A 21228-nucleotide genomic window follows, 5' to 3' on the forward strand; every position below is an offset into this window, starting at 1 on the left:
ATTTGAGGGGACCCATGCATGGGATAAAGCATTTAGGAGCTGCATCTGTCCATTAGTGCAGGGGGCAGCCCTAGAGTAAATTATCTGTTTCCCATTCACAGAGTCACATTGTGCTTGAAAATGGACAGGGATAAACTTTTGTTTTTTGTGGCTGGGGAATCTGTTCCAGAGCAGGTGTATCCTCTGTGAGATATACCTGTCCCTCCAAACCTTTCTGCTGATGTTGCAGAACAGGTTTAAATCTCCAGACAGAAGATGCCATTTGACTTGCTGATGTGAAGTAAATCCATCAATACTACACATCTCTTAGCAGTCTGTAGGATGGATACTGAACATAGTCATAAGGCTTTGATTCAGTCCATGTAGGACATGTTTAGGCCTTGTATCTCTGTGGGTGTTCCAGTTGTTGCACGTGTCTGGACAGATACTTGCCAAAGGGGGCATTATATTCAATGATTGGCCTAACGATGGCTGAGTAAATGGCTACAATGACATCTCCAGATCTAGACACAATTCCTTAGTTTATAAGTTATGCAATATAAAAGGACTTTCTTATAGCAATAGTCATGTATTGGTCAAAACTTAGGTCACTGTCCATATAAGTTCCCAAATCTTGAACAACTGGGTTAACTCTTAGGGCCTTATTATTAATGTGGAAGGTCCCTGGAATGGATGACTTCCCAAAGGATACAATAATGCATTTTTTTGGCATTTAGTTTCAGTCCATGATTTTGGCACCAGTTATTTATTTGGGACAAACCTTCCTGCAAGATTACTAAGTCATTTGTGGATTCAGTGACTGCTCCTAGACTGCAGTCATCTGAAAACTTAGTCAGACAGAACCCTTAGGTACTGGCTTTTACATCAGAAAAGTACATGCCAAAAAGAAGAAGTCCCAGCACAGAACCATGGGGAGCTCCACTGGTGATTGGTTTCTTTGTGGAGGTAAACTTCCCTTATTTTGATTTGCTGCATCCTGTTGTGAGCCATTTGGTAATCTAACAGGTGACACGGAGCTTTATTCCCAGTTTATTTAGCTTTTCTATTATGTCTGAGTGGGGCATCATGTTCAGTGCTTTGGACAGGGTAAGGTATGCACCCGTGTGTGAAATTTTGCCTTCATCCACTGCTTTGGTGACCTTTTCTAGAAATCCACCAGGGTGAGTAAGCATGACATGCCCTTGCCAAATCCAAACTGAGACAGGTCCAGTGTTTGGAGGTTCCCTATGTTCCATGATAAGTCTTCCCATGGTTGCACATATGAGGCTAGTCAGACTTATGGGTCTGTAACTGCCTGAATTTGTGTAAGGTCCTCCCTTATACAGAGGAAGGACTGTAGCTGTTCTCCATTCACTTGGCACAAAACCTGTAAGGAAGAAATTCCATTCAACAGCAATTCATTTTTTTACCCCAGGCTATCAGTCCTTTTATAAGATACTCCGAGAATCATCGCTCTTCTCCCTCTTTCTTTAATCCAGGATCTAATGACTCTTGGTGATAATACGTACACCAATACTAATTTAGAAGCACTGTGGATTTGTGTTCTTGTCCCTACCACAGCAATTCCTAATGTATAAAATATGGTTTAGCACATAGGTCTGTATGAATCAGGGACCATTAGGGACACGCTTACAATATTAGTACTGTTAACCTGAGACAATGCTAGCATAAGAGAATGTAAAGCAACATATTTTTGTCATTATTAAAAATGTAATTCACCACCTTTTCTCTAAAAGTCACTGGTTTTAGGTAGGATTAAGAGGAACAGAGTTCAGATTTGAGTAAAAATTAGGGACAGTTGTGTTTAGCAGGCTGTTAGCGCACACTTTGTCTCAAAGCTGTTCAGACAAAGCAGTACCAGAAATGGTGAAGACTAATTGTGAGCATGGTAGTTTCATCTCTGGTCTCCACCAGAGGGCAGTGCTGTCATTTTAGTTCCCATTCATACATTGTTGGGTGAGACAGCTGGCTTCTAGCTGCAGTAGCCACTTGCTCCAGGAGTGCTTAGGGTTACCACCTTTTCAAATGCCCAAAGTTGGACATTTATGGTACAGACGTCAGACTTTGCAGGGCAAAACATACCCACAGCCATTACAAAAGACAAAACTTCACTTTTGTTCCTAAATAAAAGCTTATTATTGTAGCATTTTAGTTGCTTATTCTGTTTCTTATAACATTTAGGTCTTTCAGATACAGAATAACCATTTTATGCAAGTATTACACAAAATATATGAAATATGTTTATCTTAAAATCTCAGGACATTTTCAGTTTTTCCGATTTCTTTGCAGGGCACAACTGCCCAAAGAGGGACTGTCCCTCTCAAAGTGGGACAGGTTACCTTATTATTGGAGGTGAGAGGGAGTAAGGTTAGAGCAGAATTTTTTGGACAGTAGATTGTCTATGTGCTCTGGGTGTGAGCATGTGATACCATTTACTATTATTTCTGCAAAGTGCTAAGCATTGTTTTTGAGGTTTCTAGCATAGTTAAAGAAGGCTCTCTGGTTATCTTTCACTTGGGTGGCTATTTTTACCTTGTATCTGGCTTTAGTTGATTTGATCAAGATCTGGGTTTCTTAGTTTAACAAGAGCATTTTTGGTTTCTCAAGTTAGATTTATTTTTGCTTGCAATTATTATTATTTTTTTCATTTATTAGACAACCTGTTTATATTAGGATTTCACCACAGGGCTTTAGTTTGGAATTTGGCATTACATTTATATCTGAAGGGGACAGGTGCAACAAGCCACTATTTACATGTTCATAGAATTTGGCAGTAAAAGATTCTATACAAGCAGTGGGGTCATCGAGGAGGTGGGGGCTTTTGAATTTAACGAAATTTCAGCAAATTAGCTTTCATAAAGCAGGATGCTTCAGTCTTATTGAGAATATGACTTCTGGCCCTATTTTACCAAGAGGGAGGTTATAGTTAGTCGGAAACAGAGATGCCCCATATTGGTAATGACCAAGTCCAATATTATATCATTTCCTGTTAGGGCATGGACTAACTGGTTCAGAGACATTGTACTGATAAAGTCCAGAAATCTCTGAACTATATGTGCGACAATGTTTAAGCCTCCCAGTTTGTCAGGGATAGTGATGACTCCTAGGAGAATGGTGCTTGGCTTAATACATAGGCACTCAATACTGGTTAGGTTGGAGGTATGGGCTGATAGAGACATATAAGAGGTCTTGTAGTTAGCTACAATGTAATAATGGATTTTGTTCATAGTAAGCTGGACACAGAGGAGTTCTAGGTCATTATGTCGCTTAATGAGTTGGGAGGTGAGACTTTTTTAAATATTGAGAAATCTCTACTTTAGTACAGTCATCTAATGTGGTGGGCCTGTTTGAGTGACAGGCATTGAAGCGTTGCACTGATGGAGTGCTTTCACTGATCTTGTGATGAGGCATATATGAGCGAATTCCATCATAAGTAGTGCCTGCAGGATGTGGAGTTTTTTTTTTTGTTTAGTAAACAGCAGTACCTTAATCCTGTTCAGATTATGTTTACTTACGTTGGAAACTTTTGAAGACTTGACATTGCTAAAAAAAGGCATTGTTGGGTGGACAAGATTTGGACCAATATATGGAGCCTTGGACAAAGAGGTGCAGTCCAAACATGGCAAAACAGAGACTGTCTACCATCTGTTTCCGAGCTGATAGAAATTATAACCACCTTTGAATGGCACCAGAAGTTAAGCCAGTTGTTGGTCAATTATCTTTTGTTTATATTGTGGCATAATTTATGGTGATGGTAGAATACCACTTAAGGCTAGGTCCATACCTGCCTCAGACACATACTTTCCAAGAGCTCCATCGTATGTCTCTTTTCATATCATCCAGGAGGGTACGTCTCAAGCCATGTACACTCACACGTACAATGATTATCTTATATATGTACTGGTGGTCCACCAACTTGAGTGCATGTGTGATGTGGCAAATCCTGGGACTTGATTGGCAACTGACTGTGATCCTCTTCTTGCACAGCCTAGTGAGGGGTGCATCGGTGTGTTTCAGTAAGGAGTCACCTATGACTAGAATATTGAACCATGTGGTGGTTTCCCTTATGGGTTTTTAACTGGATTAGTCTGATTAATCAAAGTGTGTTTCATGGTGGGTACTGTCTGTACTGTGTTTTTGTGAATCTGTGTAGGTTTCTGAGGGTGGTTTATGTAGGTTGCTTTTAAGGTCAATCAGGTTGAGGAGTTCCTGTACAGTGTTCCTTTCAGATATTTTAGGAGACAAAGCAAACTCCAAATCACTGAAGATTTTGAAACCTGGACACTTACTGAGGATGCAGAAGAAAGCAGACTTGTACTAATGCTTAAATTACATAACAAATCGCAACAGAATTGTTGATGTTCACACACTATGCTTGACTCCATAGTGGCAATGTAAGCCAAGATTAACTCTGGCTTCTGGGCTGCTTGTCTCTTACATGATTACCTAGGCAGACTGTAGCTGTTAGCCATGTCCCAGCGGGTCTACATTAAATCATCGAAATGGCAGAATTTCAAATGATCTAATATCGAACCCAATATCGCGAACACTGAAAACAGCAAAGCTGCACAAAACCAAATTCTTTCCTAGGGAAAAAATTTGGTTGCCCATTGTTGTGGCTTCGGTGTTTTCAGCGATGAGGTGGAAAGTCACGGGTTGGGTTAAGGTAAATGTGTGATTGTGCGGACGTTCAGGTTAGGGCGCGGGTTGGGTGAGTTAGGGTTAGGGAGCAGGTCAGGTAATTGTGCGACTGTGACAGAATTTGGGGTTGGGGTGGGTTAAGTAAGTTAGGGTTAGGGCGTGGGTGAGGTGAGTGTGTGATAGTGAGAATTTGGGGTTAGGGGCGGGTTGGGTGAGTTAGGATTAGGGAGTGGGTCAGGTAAGTGTGCAATTGTGACAGGATTTGGGGTTAGGGGCGGGTTAAGTGAGTTAGGGTTAGGGCGCGGGTGAGGTGAGTGTGCGATAGTGAGAATTTGGGGTTAGGGGTGGGTTAAGTGAGTTAGGGTTAGAGCGCGGGTGAGGTGAGTGTGTGATAGTGACGGACCTTAGGGTTAGGGTCTGTGTTAAGGTAAGTGGATAGATAGTAGTGCATTTGCAGTCTAGTGTAGGGTTAGATGTAACTTTTAAATGTATGTGTGTGGATTGCTGATTTTTAGTGTGCTTGTGGTGTGTGTTTCTCAGAACAGCAATTTTTTTCCCTGGGAAAAAAATTGCTGTTTTGAAGTTTCAATATTGTTAGGGTTTGGGTTTTGCAGTTCGACGTTACGGCATTCGATAATGAGCCGTTTCGATGATCTGATATAGACCTGTCCCAGCTCCCACAGAAACAGGAAGTATTACAGATCCCACCAGAATGGACACACTGATGATGGATTTAGTTCCTCTCCAGATTCTAGCTGAAGGAAATTCGATTCTGGAAGGCATATATGAGTTGGTATACCCTTCCTGTGCCATCCAGTGAAACCATTTTTCAGCTATTACTGGGTTCCACATAACCTTTCTTAGAATTATCCAAGCCATTTTTTGTCACAGGTCATTAATGACATTTTTTCCCAAATCTTGCATCACTGCTGTTTTGTTTCTGCATCTGTTAATTTATAAAATTTTTAGGTTGGAGGTTTTATATGTTTAAATTATGTTGCATAGTGTGTTACATGGTTCTTAACTGGTTTTTTTATACATGATCATATACATGTTTTTATATGGTTCTATATATGTTTATTAAGAACAAAATTTATTATAGTAGAGTAGATATGAGCTATTGTTGTATGCATTACACTTTAAGGTTGATGGTAAGTTATTTACATATTACATTGAAGGGTGGGTATGTTAATTGAATGTAATTAGTGAAAGAGTATTTATACATTGATTTAGGGAGTGTGAACTTGTTTGTTCTGAAGAAGTCTGTTTCATTAAAGATGAAACCTAGGTAAACTGTCGTCATTATTTCAGTTGGTGCTACTTGCAGTTCCTGACTACGGGCCACAGCAGTGTTCTATTTTGTGGTTTAAGAGTTGGTGTGTTTGCTACAATTTGTTGTCGATATGAAGAGCCTGGAGGTTGGCCCTGACATCATGGGGCTGCTCAAGCGTATTAACCAACAACTGTCTGAGCATACCCAGCAAATTAAGCAGTTAATAGATCAACAGCAGTGTACTGCAGGGAGTCCACGTGGATGTCTTGGAAGTTTAGGTGTTCCTTTGACTCAGCCTATGCCAAAAGTTGTGGCTAGCCCAGGAATGAAATCTCATGAAGTGAATACTGGTGAGCAGATCCAAAGTGGGGCTAGGAATGTTGTTGGTGCTGCAACTTGTAAGTCAAATTTTGACAAAATGCAATGGAAAATCAATAATTACAGTTTTCAAAAGGACAATAATTCTAACAACTATACTAAAAGAGTTAACAAATCCTTGATAGAGCGTATGAAAGAGTTTGTGAAAAAACTATTCAACATGAAAAAATTACAAATAGAAAATGGTTATTTACATAAAAACATTGAGTTGGGGTTGGTTCCGAGGGGTTTGCAGGCCTGGAGATATCCCAATTGCATAGAAGGGAAGATTGATATGATCGATGAAGTTCATCAACTATATGATCGGACTGGTTGTGAATTAATGAAAATTATGATTAAATATAATGACCAACTTATAGCATGTTATTTAGCAGATTTGGAAGAAGAAAATGAGATCATATTGGCTGATTTGAACTTTGACCATTATCAGACTAATCATTCTAACATGTTGGCCAGTATAGACTCCAGCTGTTTTGTTATACATCAAAGAAAACAGCATAAGATCAGTAGAGACACTGACGAATATAAAAATAAAAGAGTTTACCCCCTATCAGGAGGTAACCGTGGTTACCGAAACGTATCGACTAATGGTGAGGCGGAGGAGGGACAGGAAGTGACGAGACGCCCGGATGAGTACAATAAAACTGCTGAAGTAGTTGAATTCCCTTTAGATGGTGGGCCGAGATGCTCAGAGAGGCTGCGAAATCAACGGCAGAGCAGCCAGCAGAAGGACGACTACCAGTGGCAGGGAGCAAAGCCAAAGAAATGGAATCATCACCAGCAACAGAAATGTTCACATCAAGGTGGATGGAGATAACTGGTGTGTTTGGTTTGAATTGTGAAACAACTGAGCCAGCTTTGGTCGGCTTGCAGGTTAGTGGAGTAAATGGGACTTCCAATAAATTGGGGACAGTACAGCGGCAGACTGGCATGGCATCTAGGCAAGTTGAATTTTTTTCTGAGCAGCATTATTCTGCAAATTTGAACTTTGTAGACTGTATGGGCCTTGATACCAATTTTTGTGACTTAACATTTAATGAAACGACAGACAATGACAATAAATGTGCGGAATTTGGTTCCGCATTAATGGCAAGTGATTTTATGTTATGTGAAGATGTTTGTACTGCTAATTCTTTTGTGTCGCTGCTTGATTTAAGTGTTTATTCACCTTGTAAATATGTTAATGGTGATGTGAATATAGACAGTGTAAGTGTGTGTGTATTAGATCAACAAAGAGTTATAAATGAAAGTGGTGTTTCGTTGGAGGGGTGGTTACCCATGGGTTTAGGTGTCTATGATTGTGATGATAGTAGCAATGCACATTTACAGTGTGGTTTACAAGTTAATAGAGCAAGTAGTGAAAATATAAATACAAATGCTCATGATTTGGACCTACAGCTATTGGATGTAAGTTTAGGTACAGTTGGCATACCTGTCAAACAGATACACAGCACTAAATTAGATGCAGTTAATATTATTAGTTCAAGATTTCATGAAAAAGAGCTAAATGAAATTATTATAGGGAGTAATAATGAAAAGAGTGAAGCATTTCATGCCACATTAGAAAAGTACAGTTTTGTACCTACCATAAATGTAGATGTTCGAGGATCCACATTGCTGCAGTCCTAACTATTGGGTAGTCCGCTGTCCAGTCGGCCCGAATACCAAAGTATATGGCTGACGTCGGTCAGGGCGCATTAGACTGACGTCAGTACGTCAGGGTACTAATGCGCATGACCGACGTCATATCCTCAGTCTTTTCTTGCCCCAGATGTCAGAAGACCCTAAAAAGACAAGGCCTAATATACCTACACCAAAAACATGTATAATATATACAAAATCATCAGCATATAACCTCACCTACACAACCACCCCTAAACACAGAGGGAAGGAGGGAGGGTAAATTGGACTGCAGCAATGTGGATCCTCGAACATCTACATTTATGGTAGGTACAAAACTGTACTATGTTCTTCGTTCCACATTGCTGCAGTCCTAACTATTGGGTAGAATCCCAAAGCAGAGGTAAGGAGGCTGGCAAATCATAAAGAAGCAGGAGCTGACAACATGCCTTGCAAAATAGCTGTGGCAAAACCAGCCCTAGACTTAGAGTAGAGAGGAAGGTGATAATGCTTAGAGAAAGTATGCACTGAACTCCAAGTAGCTGCTTCCAAAATATCCTTAGTTGCCACCCCCCTTAGAAATGCTGTTGAAGTGGCAGTAGCCCTAGTGGAATGAGGCCTAATCCCAGCTGGAATCTCCTTGCCATGATGGGAATAACAAAATGCAATGCAAAACCCAATCCACCTAGAAATAGTTTGTTTTGACACAGGCTTGCCCTGCGAACTCAAAGCAAAAGAAACAAACAACTGCTGAGACTGCCTAAAATCCTTAGTCCTGCTCAAATAATAACGCAATTGCCTGTGCACATCTAAAGTGTGCAAAATCTTTTCCCCTTTATTTTGGGGATCTGCATAAAAAGTAGGCAAATGAATAGTTTGGTTTAAAGCCACACTAGAAACCACCTTAGGCATAAAAGAAGGATTAGTACGTAATGATACCCTATCCTTATGAAAAATCAAAAGGCTCAACCGCCATAAGGGCCTGAAACTCAGAAACCCTTCTCGCAGAAGTAATAGCCAACAAAAAAGCAGTCTTCCATGACAAGTATTTCAGTTCAGCAGTAGCTGCAGGCTCAAAAGGTTGTAGAGTAAGTTTCTCCAACACAAAATTGAGATCCCAAGCAGGAGTAGGAGCTCTCTGGGGGTCTTATATTCTTTGCCCCTCTAAGAAATTGCTTGAACAAAGGATGTGAAAACAATGGTGGGTCACAATCATAGTGAGCTGAAATTGCTGCAGCATGAATCTTAATGGAAGAGAAAGACAAACCTTTGTCCAATAACTCAGTAAGATATTGAAGAGCCACACTCAAATTAGGCTCTGAAATCTCCAAATTCTTTGCTGCAGTCCAAAATAAAAATCTCTTCCATTTTTCTGCGTACACTTTCCTTGTACTAGGTCTTCTGGCTTCCATAATCACATTTAAAACTTGTTGAGGAAGTTGAGACCTGCTGTCTTTCAAAACAGAATATGCCAGGCTGTTAGATGAAGAGAGTGAAGCTTGACATTGAGCAGGCGACCGTCCTTCTGAGACAACAGATGCGGAATCAGGGGTAAAGGCCATGGAGGCTTCTTTACCATTCTCCTCAGTAATGGGTACCAGTGCTGCGAGGCCAATCTGGAGCTATTAAAATCATCCTTGGCTTGTCTTGTCTGACCTTTAGAAGCACCTTTGGAAGAAGAGGCAGAGGTGGAAACGCATACACATGAAGATTTTTCCAACTGAAAGAAAGAGCATCCACTTTCCAAGCTGTGTGATGAAACCTCTTTGTGCAAAACTTTGGCAGCTGGTGGTTCAGTGGAGAAGCGAACAGATCTATGTCTGGAGTTCCCAGGACACTGTCAACTTTTGAAATACATGAAGATCCAGTTTCCACTCGTGGGGATCCATGATTTGTCTGCTTAACACATCTGCTAAGGAGTTCTGTGCTCCGGCAGAAACCTTGCCTGAAGTGTTAGTTGCAAGCTGAGTGCAGTCTCCCATAACATCGTTTCTTGCCTGCAGAATGGGTAAGAATGTGTTCCCCTTGTTTGTTGATGTACCACATGACAGTTGTGTTGTCTGTTAGAATCAACACCTGCCCTGGAAGAAGTAACTCCTTGAAAGCCATTAATGCAAACTGGACTGCTAACATCTCCTTCATGTTGATATGTAGATGCTGTAGTCTGGCAGGCCACTTGTCTTGTATCCACTTTCCATTTAGATGAGCTCCCCAAGCAATGTCCGAGGCATCTGTCGTTAAAATCTGACTCGCCTCTGGCCGGGTCACAGAGAGTCCCTTGTTTAGGTGACATTCCTGAGCCCACCACAAAATTCTGTTTGAAGGCAAGGTATTATTTGAATGACAGTGTCCAAATCCTGGCAGTGCTGTGTCCATACATTTTGAGATACCATTGTAGCTTCCTCATATGCAGTTTGGCATTGGGAAGCACCAGAATACAAGATGCCATGAACCCTAATGCTTGAAGGACTGTCCTTGCAGTCAGCACGGACTGATGAGATAGTTGATGGAAGTAAAGTGATAGACTCTGTTGTTTGTCCGGGGTTAAAAGGCCATCTGGGCTGCTGTATTCAGTCTCACACCCAGAAAGCACATGTCTTGAGAGGGTACTAGACTGGACTTTATTTCGTTCACAGAATACCCTAGGCATCTTAGCACTGCTATAACATATTCCAGATGCTGTAGAAGGTCTTCCTTTTCTTGAGCCAGAATCAGGCAGTCGTCCAAGTAAGGATAGATTTGAATTCCTTGTAGCCTGAAGTAAGCTATCACTGGAGCCAGAACCTTTGTGAATACTCTGGGCGCAGTAGATAAGCCAAAGGGCAATGCAGAGAACTGATAATGAGAATTTCCAGCTCGAAACGCAGATACTTCCTGCAACTTAGTCTTATAGGCACATGAAGGTAAGCTTCCTTGAGATCTAAAGTTACCATCCAGTGATCTTTGCCCAGCAGAGGTAAAAGCTGTTGTAACGTCAACATCTTGAACTTGGGAATGTCCAGATAAGTGTTGAGGATAGATAAATCCAAAATTGGTCTCCACGTGTTCCCCTTCTTTGGTACTAGGAACAGGCGAGAATAAAATCCTAGGCCCCTTTGTGATACAGGGACTGGCTGAATGGCCCCTATTTGGAGTAACTGAGAAATTTGCTTGTGAGCCTCTTTCCTTTGTGGAGGAGGAACGTCTGGCATGCCTTTGAAAGGGGCAATGTATGGAAATAAAACCTGTAACCGTGGTGAATGATATCCAACACCCATCTGTCTTGAGTAATTAAATCCCAATTTTCTTTGAAAAGAGACAGTCTTCCTCCTAAAGGAGCTGCCAGGCGAGAATCTACTGGCAGCTGAAAAGGCAGGTCATTGGGTCTGTTCTGAAAGGACTGACCCCTGCCCTCACCAGAAGTCTGAGCAGGTGAACTCCTGTTCTAGGCCTAAAAGAACCTTGAGCTCTGCCCCTACCACGTCTAGACCTACCCTAGACTGGGAATCATAAGCAGGATATGTCCAACCCTTAGTAGGCCAATTTCTACTAAACTTGGTGGCTGCACCTGCAAAAATCTTTAACAGTTTGCATAGACTTAGCTTTGTCCTCCATTTTCTTTAAAACTGCTTCCACAGGCGAACCAAACAACACATCAGACTGTAAAGGAGCATCCAAAATCCTTGTCTTAACATGCTCAGCTAAATTCTGATCCTCAACCAGGCATGCCTGCGAAGAACAGAACTAGTGGCAGCCACCCTCGAGGAGGCCTGTACAGCATCAAAACCACATTGCAAAGAATGCTTACCCACTTGTTCAGACACATGAACTAAATCCAGCAACTCTTTACACTCAATACCTTCCGCCAAAGCATCCACCTTAGATTTCAATTGTGAAAGGAGATAATTTTGATATTTTAGCATGTGAAACTGACAATTCAACGCCCTCATGGCTAAAGTGGAAGAAGTATACACTTTCTTTCCCCATCTATCCAAAGCCCTTGCCTCTTTATCAGTGGGAACAGGGTTTTTAACAACAGAGGCCTTAACACCTTTAGGTCCCTGAGAAACAGTCTCGGGTCTGCCCTAGGACTCTTAAAAGATACTTATGAGCTTCAGGCACCCTATAGTACCTATCAGGTTTAACAGGAGCAGGAGGCAAGGAATCAGGGTTCAAGGAAGCCTCTGCAAAAACATCTTCTACCACATTCAACACAGGAGGTATAGCTAAGGGCCTATGCTGGGGTAAAACAAGAATTCCCTAAGCCTTTTCCTAGAATCAGAGTAATCTTGGCCTTCCCATTTAAAGTGCTCCCTCATGGAATGCAGAGTCTCTGAAAATGAGAAATCCTCAGGAGGAGAAGCTGTAGGAGTGGAATCATCCACATCAGAATCAGAATAAGGAGGATACTCCTGCAGGTCTTCCGCAGAAGACTCCGAAGCCTCTGAACACTGTTCCAAACTCTCAAACTCAGGTTCCACCCTAGGCCTCTTATCAGGAGGGGGCATAGAACCTCTAATCATAGTAATCAAATCTTCTGCCATTTTAAGCATATGTTTCTTAGGCACAGAACCTGAAGTGCTAGGAGAAGCCCCCACTGAAGCTAAACTTGGCCTACCTCTCAAAGAAGTTTTGGAAACAGAAGGAGAGGCTCTAACTACCTTGGGAAGAGAGGGAAGAACAGTTACCTGAGAGGCCCCCTCAGCCTGGCCTACCTCCTGAGAGGGCACATCCTGTAACAGTAAAGTCTCTGCCTGAGACTCCAAAGAAACTCCTGGCAAAACCTCTGACTCCACTGAGCCTTCTAAAGAACCGGCGTCCGGGACTGCCGGTTCATCAACCCTAGGCTTTGCAGTTTTATCCTTGCGCTTCTTGGATGAAGCGGGCGTCGGAGCATCCGACGGCATTTTATAATTACAACGCTTCCCAAACACTAACCTGGCACAGTCTAACCTTCTCTTAATAGTGCGTTTGTTAAATCTAGCACAAGAGCGGCATCCAACAACGTCGTGCTCAGGCCCTAAACAAGGTATACACAAAGTATGGTAATCCCTATGAGGTATCTGTTTCCCACAAGAAATACAGTTATTCACTTTTTCTGACATCCGGTTAAATACTGAGGCAAGAAAAAACCAAAACGTTCCCCAACGGGGTGCTTAGCCAACTTTGATTCGGTCTGAAACTCCGACTTCAGAAAATTTCAGAACGCCAACCTGCACTCGCAAAACTGCTTCTGCATCGGACCACGCGGCAAAAAAGACCGAGGATATGACGTCGGTCATGCGCATTAGTACCCTGACGTACTGACGTCAGTCTAATGCGCCCTGACCGACGTCAGCCATATACTTTGGTATTCGGGCCGACTGGACAGCGGACTACCCAATAGTTAGGACTGCAGCAATGTGGAACGAAGAACATCAGAAAATATTGTGTTGTCAACTGAGTTTAGAGATGGGGTCCAAATAGACCCGCTGTTGGAAATGACTATTCATCCACAACAGAATAACTTTATTAATAGTAATAAAAGTGTTGAAAACATGCGTATGGATGAATTAGGCCAACAGGTGGGTGGGGAACAAGTGCCATATTCCATTAGTTCTGGTAGTTTAGAACACAATGACATTATTGGTGACGTAGTAATGATAGATTCAGATTTGGATTTGGATTTTGGTTATGATGGGGAGTTGAGTCAATTACTGGAAGTTATTGATGTTATGCAGGAGATGGATAATGCTGCACTAATGAATAGTCCACATATAATTTCCAATAAACATGGCGATTACCGAGTTTACAATTATTCTACTAAAGTAATAAGTAAAGAGCATGTGCAATTATTATCAAAAGGATCTTCGTTCATCCCAGTGACAAAAGGAAATTTAAATAAAATTTTGATTGATTTGAAAATGCTAACTAGGAGAATGAACCTTAGGATGGTTTTTGAAAATAAAATAGAACAAGGAAGGTTGGCCTTGAGAAAACCAAGTAAATTTAATCCTCCCTTAAATGGAACTAGCGTTCTATGAAACAATATGTGAATTCGATATCAAGGAATATATAAGAAGAAGTAGGAGTACTATTGGAAATAGAGCATTTCATAAAGTTAATAATTGGAATAAAGATGAGCGAGCCTTATTGAAAGAATTAATTAATGACAAAACTCTTAGGTTCATGAAGCCTGATAAAGGTAGTGTACAGTAATCATGGATAGGAATGATTACAGTAATTATATGTTAAGCATGTTAAGGGATGATACCTATGAAGAGAGTAGTTTAAATCAGGTACATATAGCATATTTAAAAATGGATTTAACAATAGAAGATTTATTAATGCAGGGACAAATTGATGAGCTTGAGCCCTACTATCTAAATTGGAGGTTTTATATGTTTAAATTATGTTGCATAGTGTATTACATGGTTCTTAACTGTTTTTTTTATACATGATCATATACATGTTTTTATATGGTTCTATATATGTTTATTAAGAACAAAAATTTATTATAGTAGAGTAGATATGAGCTATTGTTCTATGCATTATACTTTAAGGTTGATGGCAAGTTATTTACATATTACATTGAAGGGTGGGTATGTTAATTGAATGTAATTAGTGAAAGAGTATTTATTCATTGATTTAGGGAATGTGAAATTGTTTGTTCTGAAGAAGTTTGTTTCATTAAAGACGAAACCTAGGTAAACTGTCGTCATTATTTAAATTGGTGCTACTTGCCGTTCCTGACTACGGGCCACAGCAGTGTTCTATTTTGTGGTTTAAGAGTTGGTGTGTTTGCTACAATGTGTGTGGATTGCTGATTTTTAGTGTGCTTGTGGTGTGTGTTTCACAGAACAGCAATTTTTTTCCCTGGGAAAATATTTGCTGTTTTGAAGTTTCGATATTGTTAGGATTTGGGTTTTGCAGTTCGATGTTACGGCATTCGATAATGAGCTGTTTCGATGATCTGATATAGACCCATCCCAGCTCCCACAGAAACAGGAAGTATTACAGATCCCATCAGAATGGACACACTGAGGATGGCTTTAGTTCCTCTCCAGATTCTAGCTGAAGGAAATTCGAATCCGGAAGGCATATATGAGTTGGTATACCCTTCCTGTGCCATCCAGTGAAACCATTTTTCAACTATTACTGGGTTCCACATAACCTTCCTTAGAATTATCCAAGCCATTTTTTGTCACAGGTCATTAATGACATTTTTTCCCAAATCTTGCATCACTGCTGTTTTGTTTCTGCATCTGTTAGCTTGGAACATGATATTCCACTATATGAAATCCTTTGATTTGTAAACTCTTATTAAAATCCTTAATTCTGCTTTGTGTGACAGAACTTGATGCTCATTTCAATAAAATCCTTCATATCAATGCCTGTGTCATATAAAAGCAAGCTGCTAACTTCTTAGGTACACACTAGGTTATCAGTCTGCAAACTGTTACATGCCTAGCCAATAACTAGAAGGTGACCAAAGACGAGAATCAAATCTTGTGCCTTGTGTCTGTGAGGTAAACACCATAACAATTTCTTAACAGCAATTATCATTTTTAAACTGACTGTGAAATGCACAACCGCAAAAAAAAAGGACTGCTTCTGCCAGGTGGTATAAACAATGTTCTAATTTTTTAATATCAGTCAGCAGTCTTAACATTTTTAGAGTTGTCTGTATTGCACAAAACACCAAAGATCACTCAAAATTACAGTCTCAACACTCAGAGCAATAAAACAAATTACGTAGTTATTTTAGTGGAATTACTAATTACCACTCCATATAAACATAATTTAAATATCAGTCTGACAGCTCTTAAGTCCCAGTACCTGGGAACAAGAGACAGGAAATTCCACACAGCAGCTGAACGAATGCTATAAGCACACTGAAGTAAATGTATGACACACACACACACACACACACACACACACACACACACACACACACACACACACGCACACACGCACACACACACACACGCACACACGCACACACACACACACACACACACACACACACACACACACACACACACACACACACACACACAACTAATCTTGGAGATTAGAAGTGAAAACAAGTCAGCATCATAGTTTCAGCTATCTGCTGGGTCACATGCCTAGATGTCCACCCTAATACCTGGAGAGTTTTAAAAAGCACTATGGACAGATTGTCCACCGCAGTGTCCTAGTGGGCTACAATCCCTCCTATCACCATATCACTGTAACATTACTATATTTTACTTGAAATGGCAATATTCTAACTTTATTTTCTTTGCTTACCTTTCAGTTCATGCTGAATACCTTCACGTCGTCTCTCGAGATCTTTTCTGTCATAGTTTAATCTCTTTAGGCACATGATGCCATACTGTAGGCTAGTTCTGTGTGAGATAAAATAATAGCTTAGGATCTGTTAATACAGAGAGGTCTGCAAACAGTAAGGCAGGCACACTGCTAGTGAGTTCTGTGAGCCAACATCTCCAATTCTATATAGTCTTTATTTGTTTTTAGTATTAGGCACAAAATACAAACCACCAAAATTACTGCATGCATTAGTTCTGCAATTCTGAATGGAGCCACTTCCACAGACATAAACAAAGACACCCGCGACTGCATTGTTCTGATCAGACCAGCCAGTCTTACCTCTGTACAGAAAACATTACAGAAAGAAATTTGCAGTATACATTAGCGGAGTTCATGGATATGGATATCATCAATAATATACTCCCCTCAGCTGTTCATGTTATGTATGAGGTCAGAAACCCCCCCACCCCGCCACCACCATCCAATGTGCTAGGACCACTCCAAATCTGCCACAGCAGGCAAGTCACTTGGGCAGTCATTTTCCATCTTTTCTAATTGCTTACCACAGATCAGCAAAAACAGAAATTACCCTAATTCCCCTTGATATTTTTCATGTGTGAGTGTTTAATTTGTCAGACTGTAATGTTATTCTCTTCACACAGTAAGTGCAAGCAAGGAAAACAAATTCCTACTGCTGACAGCACATTTGGTGACCACACTGTAGTTTGGTATTACAAAAAGCCTCTTCCTGCTCAACATACAGCCACTTTGCCAAGGCCTTGCGTTACTGATAATGCTCAGATCCATTTACTTTAACAGAGTACTGTTCAGAATTTTGCACAATGTCCAAATCTGTGCCTTGTATTTTTCACCCAATTTTTTTCTGGCAAATCACTGAGAACTGAAGACACCAAATGACAAGACATTTGGGTTCTAGACTTCATATTCTTCAGAAAATGCATGCAAATGTAAAACCTGTTACTTTATCAACTTTCTAAGTTTATAGGAGAAATGATTAATATTCTCCCATGATTTTGGGCCTTGTTCCCTCCATTATATTTGACTTTATCCACAATTCCTGCAATAAGAGGTTGAAAGGTATGTGCCCCTGTACTTCCTCCTACCCCCACCTAACTCCTCTTCCTCATTCGGCTTGTTTCTGCCAATGAATCCAGACTTTCAATGCTTTTAGTTTCTCTCACTCCTCTATCTGAAAGGCAAATAGCCTCTCCTGCTCCTTTTTCCTAGGCTACCTTCCAGCCATCCCTACTTGGTGTGAATGGACATTCAGTCATCCATGCTGTTAGCTTCTTTTGTCCTGGTTATGGCTTCTCACCACTCACATTAGAGGAAATACCCCTTTCCCCTTCCCAGCTGCAACTTAATTTGATTCAATGCTTGTGCTTACATTCTTCTGGGCCTGGGATGTACTACACTCTAGGAAGTTCAGGTTCCCAAGTCTGGTCTTAGAGTTTTAACTACCATACTCATATCATCCATCCATCCATCCATCCATCCATCCATCCATCCATCCATCCACCCGTCCATCCATCCATCCATCTATCCACCCATCCATCTACAACTGCTTTTCCCATCTTTGCACATGGGGTCAGGGTGTCACTTCAACAGTAACAATCATATTATCTAGAGCCAAGGTTCACACCACCGGGTGGCTAGCCATCTCCTCACCACTACCAGCAGCACCGCAGTCTCTGCCCACAAAGCCTTCGCTGGCTAATCAGCTTTCCTTTTTCTGGGATGCCTGATATCTGTAAAAGCATTCACTTTACCCTGATGTCAGATTACCCTGGGTTCTAGCCATCATTATCAGATCCAATGTCAGCCTTCCGTCCACATGCAAAGTCTGATGTTTGTCTACTTCCCGTGTACTCAGCTTAACAGCAGTGTACATTCTGGTATCAGGCAATGCTACCGGTCTGTCTCATAGTACTAGGACCTACATACTTATATTGGGTATGGCAACAGCATATCCCCAGGACATTGGTTGTGGCATTGGTACATCATCCTATCTCAGGTCTAATATTAGACTAGCATTTGGTTCTCCTCCTGGTGGCAGATACAACAACGTGTCTTCTGCTTCACTTCTACCTTTTTGGTCTGGATCTTGGCAACAAAATTTCACCCTCTGGGATAGACAATGCATCTTATTAGCAATTGAACTTGTTCTTGACCCTGGAATGCCAGTCTATGGCAAAAGCTACCTTAAGCATTTAAAAAAAAACACACCACACTGACTTTGCTGCCAGCCTGTCACTTAAAAATCAGTACCCAGACCTTTCCTCCTGTTTCAGAGATAATGCTCTTCTTCAGTACAAACAAGAAAATCTAGTAACTTGGGAGCCCCACTCAACAATAAAAAAGAACAACTTGAGGAGGGCAAAGTCTTCCTCCTTAAAATCTAGGTATATTTATTTCCTGGAGAGAGAGAAAAAATAATATATGTGGCATTCCTTATACACCTAATCTGTGAGACAGTAATCTGGTAGGGAAATGGGATCCTTCCGTCCCCCAGGTTTTTCCAAATTGTTACAAGTGGCTTTCATTCATCGGCTATGCATTTGGGCCAGGTCTGAATTTGTGCTGCAACCTATTTTGTTTGTTTGTTTGTGTTTTTTTTTTTTTTGGGGGGGGGGGGGTTACAGTCTACTACTACTTAATATCAGATATGAATCTAAGAACACTGGTAATGCCCTTCCAAGTCACTATGGTGTTATATCAGCCCGCATCAGTCATACATTGAGACAGCTTTCTCTTAACTCTCATGCCAGAGCATGGGAACAAGTCTGAAGATTGTCTTTCTACCAGTACATCCTCTGACAGTTGTGTATTTATTTTATTTTGCTTTGTATTTAACTGGGATCAAGAACCCCTTTTCAGTTGAGGCCTGGGGAGAAGAGCGCCTCATGACAAATATATTATACAAGCTTTACATGACAAATAACAATACTAATATATAGTAGGAAAATACATGCTATATACATGAGCAAAATATATCACGCAAATCTTTACATATAAAGTTCATGTCTTATGCATGTGCAAAAAAACTAACAAATGCATTTCCATTGTAGCATTTCATGTTACATAACATCATTTGTTTAGTATATGTGCGCACTTTACGCTGGGGATGAACAACGGCAGATTCAAGACTGTCTTAGGTACTGTTTAAGATCTCCTTTAAAAGTTTGTAGTTTAGTTTGTCTGAGGAGAGAGGGATGGAGTTCCACATTTTGGTAAAATACATCTAGAGAATGTGTAACAGGAAGGACTAAGCTGATCAGACTTCATGATGGATACTCCATCATGTATTATGAAGGAAACCTTGTGGGGTAGTTGGCATGGGCTTTAGGAAGGCCACTGACACCAGGCCTCAGGGGAAGCTGTGATTAAAAGACAACAGGTACTACTGGTGGACGAAAAACTAAGATGTTGCTATGACTAACAGTAGGCAAAAACCATCCAGTAAGAAACAGGTCACTAACAGGATAGGATATGATGCTATGTTGGGACTACTCATGACTTATTGTGCCAGATATGACACTGGGGCTAAAGCACCAACTTAAGGCTGAGTTGATTGTTAAAAATGGACAGATAGTTCCTGTTGGTCTCAGAATGGCTTGCATGGTAGGAAAGACAGGAGGTAGCTGGGCCTCTATGCAAAAAAGAGTGCAAATATATGTGGCTTAGTGACATGAGCTACAGTATAGCTTGTTTGCTACAAAGAGTTCCTTCATAATTTTTTACAAGAAATTTCACTGTACAAGATTCACAGGTTTGGTGTTAAGTACTATGCAAGCAGTCTGTAGACCATTATAAGCCTAGAAAATAAACAATATTTCAAATGTTCCCTTCAGCCTCAAAGAGGGCAACACAAGATATACTAGGATGAATTTTAAGCTTCCCATACAATTATCTGTTTACCATGAAGTCAGCAAGTGTACTAGAATGCTTGACATACAGTAGAAATTTGTTCCAGAGATGGCAGATAAATTGGGAGAAGCATCTCGCATTACTGTGTCTTAACTGTTAATGGAGGTTTAGGTGCTTCGAGTATTTGGGAGCCAATTATTTTGCAAAGGAACAGAAATTCAGAGAGGATTGGGTCATCCATGTCTCAAAAAGCTAGACACATACCACCATGCAGGAGCCTGTGAAAGGCTAAGGGTCAAGTTTGACCATCTGTCTAGGTAACTGAGCATCCTGAGAGCAACAGATCGTTTTAGTGAGGAACTTGATATGTTTTGAACAATACATGTCAATGAAGCACTATATTTAGTAATGGGTCCAATCAGAGTGGAGTTAAATTTAGAATTTATTTCAGCTAAATAGGATTTCCAAACTACTTAAGAGGCAATAGTCAAAATATAAGAAATTAACAAGAGAGCCTAGAACTGTTATGGCAGTGTCTGACTGGAGGGATGTGTCACATGTATAGTATGATGTGGAAATCTTTTGTTTAGCCAAATGAACTATACACTGCATCTTCATATTTAGTTTGAGACCATTGCCCCTCGCACCAGTTGTTAACATAATCTAACTCATATTAGACCAATTGTGAGTCCTGCAGGAATGAAAAAAAAATCCAGTTTACAGTAATCTACAAACTTAGAAAACCAAAGACCACAAGTGCTGGCTGCTAAGTAGGAGAGGGCCCAACACTGAGCCCTGTGGTCAACCAGTAGTCATTTTTTTTTTTCAGAAGTGGCACCTGCAATTCTAAACATGAGTTCTGTCAAACATCCAGTTAAACATCCAGTATACAACATAAGGATTTATGTTCAGAATTATAAATCTAATGATAATGCCTGCATGGAGAATACTGTCACAGATCTTGGCCAGACCTGCATACTGTACAGATTGCATAACCAGTATCTATTGTTCTGATCATTTTTTGAAGAGCTTAACAGCTTAAGGAGTCAGGGCCTCACTTTCACAAAGTCAAATTAATGAAGGTGCAGGATTAAAAAAATTTCAGTGTCAACTTTAAGGAGGGATAAGATAAAACATTTTGCAGATTTAGGGACCAT

The 21228-nt window shown here is 40.7% G+C and overlaps 1 protein-coding gene across 1 annotated transcript in view; it reads right to left on the reverse strand.

Annotated features, from left to right (window-relative positions):
* The window catches only part of PPFIA4 (PTPRF interacting protein alpha 4), a 1641692-nt gene that overhangs the window by 102854 nt on the left and 1517610 nt on the right, over nt 1-21228 (reverse strand). The window contains exon 26 of the mRNA XM_044070202.1: nt 16163-16260. Coding sequence (XP_043926137.1) covers nt 16163-16260 — 98 coding nt within the window. The remainder of the gene's footprint in view (nt 1-16162; nt 16261-21228) is intronic.

The sequence above is a fragment of the Protopterus annectens genome, chromosome 4.part1 (assembly GCF_019279795.1).
Source record: "Protopterus annectens isolate FY-2018-M chromosome 4.part1, PAN1.0, whole genome shotgun sequence".
Classification (NCBI taxonomy): Eukaryota; Metazoa; Chordata; order Ceratodontiformes; family Protopteridae; genus Protopterus; species Protopterus annectens.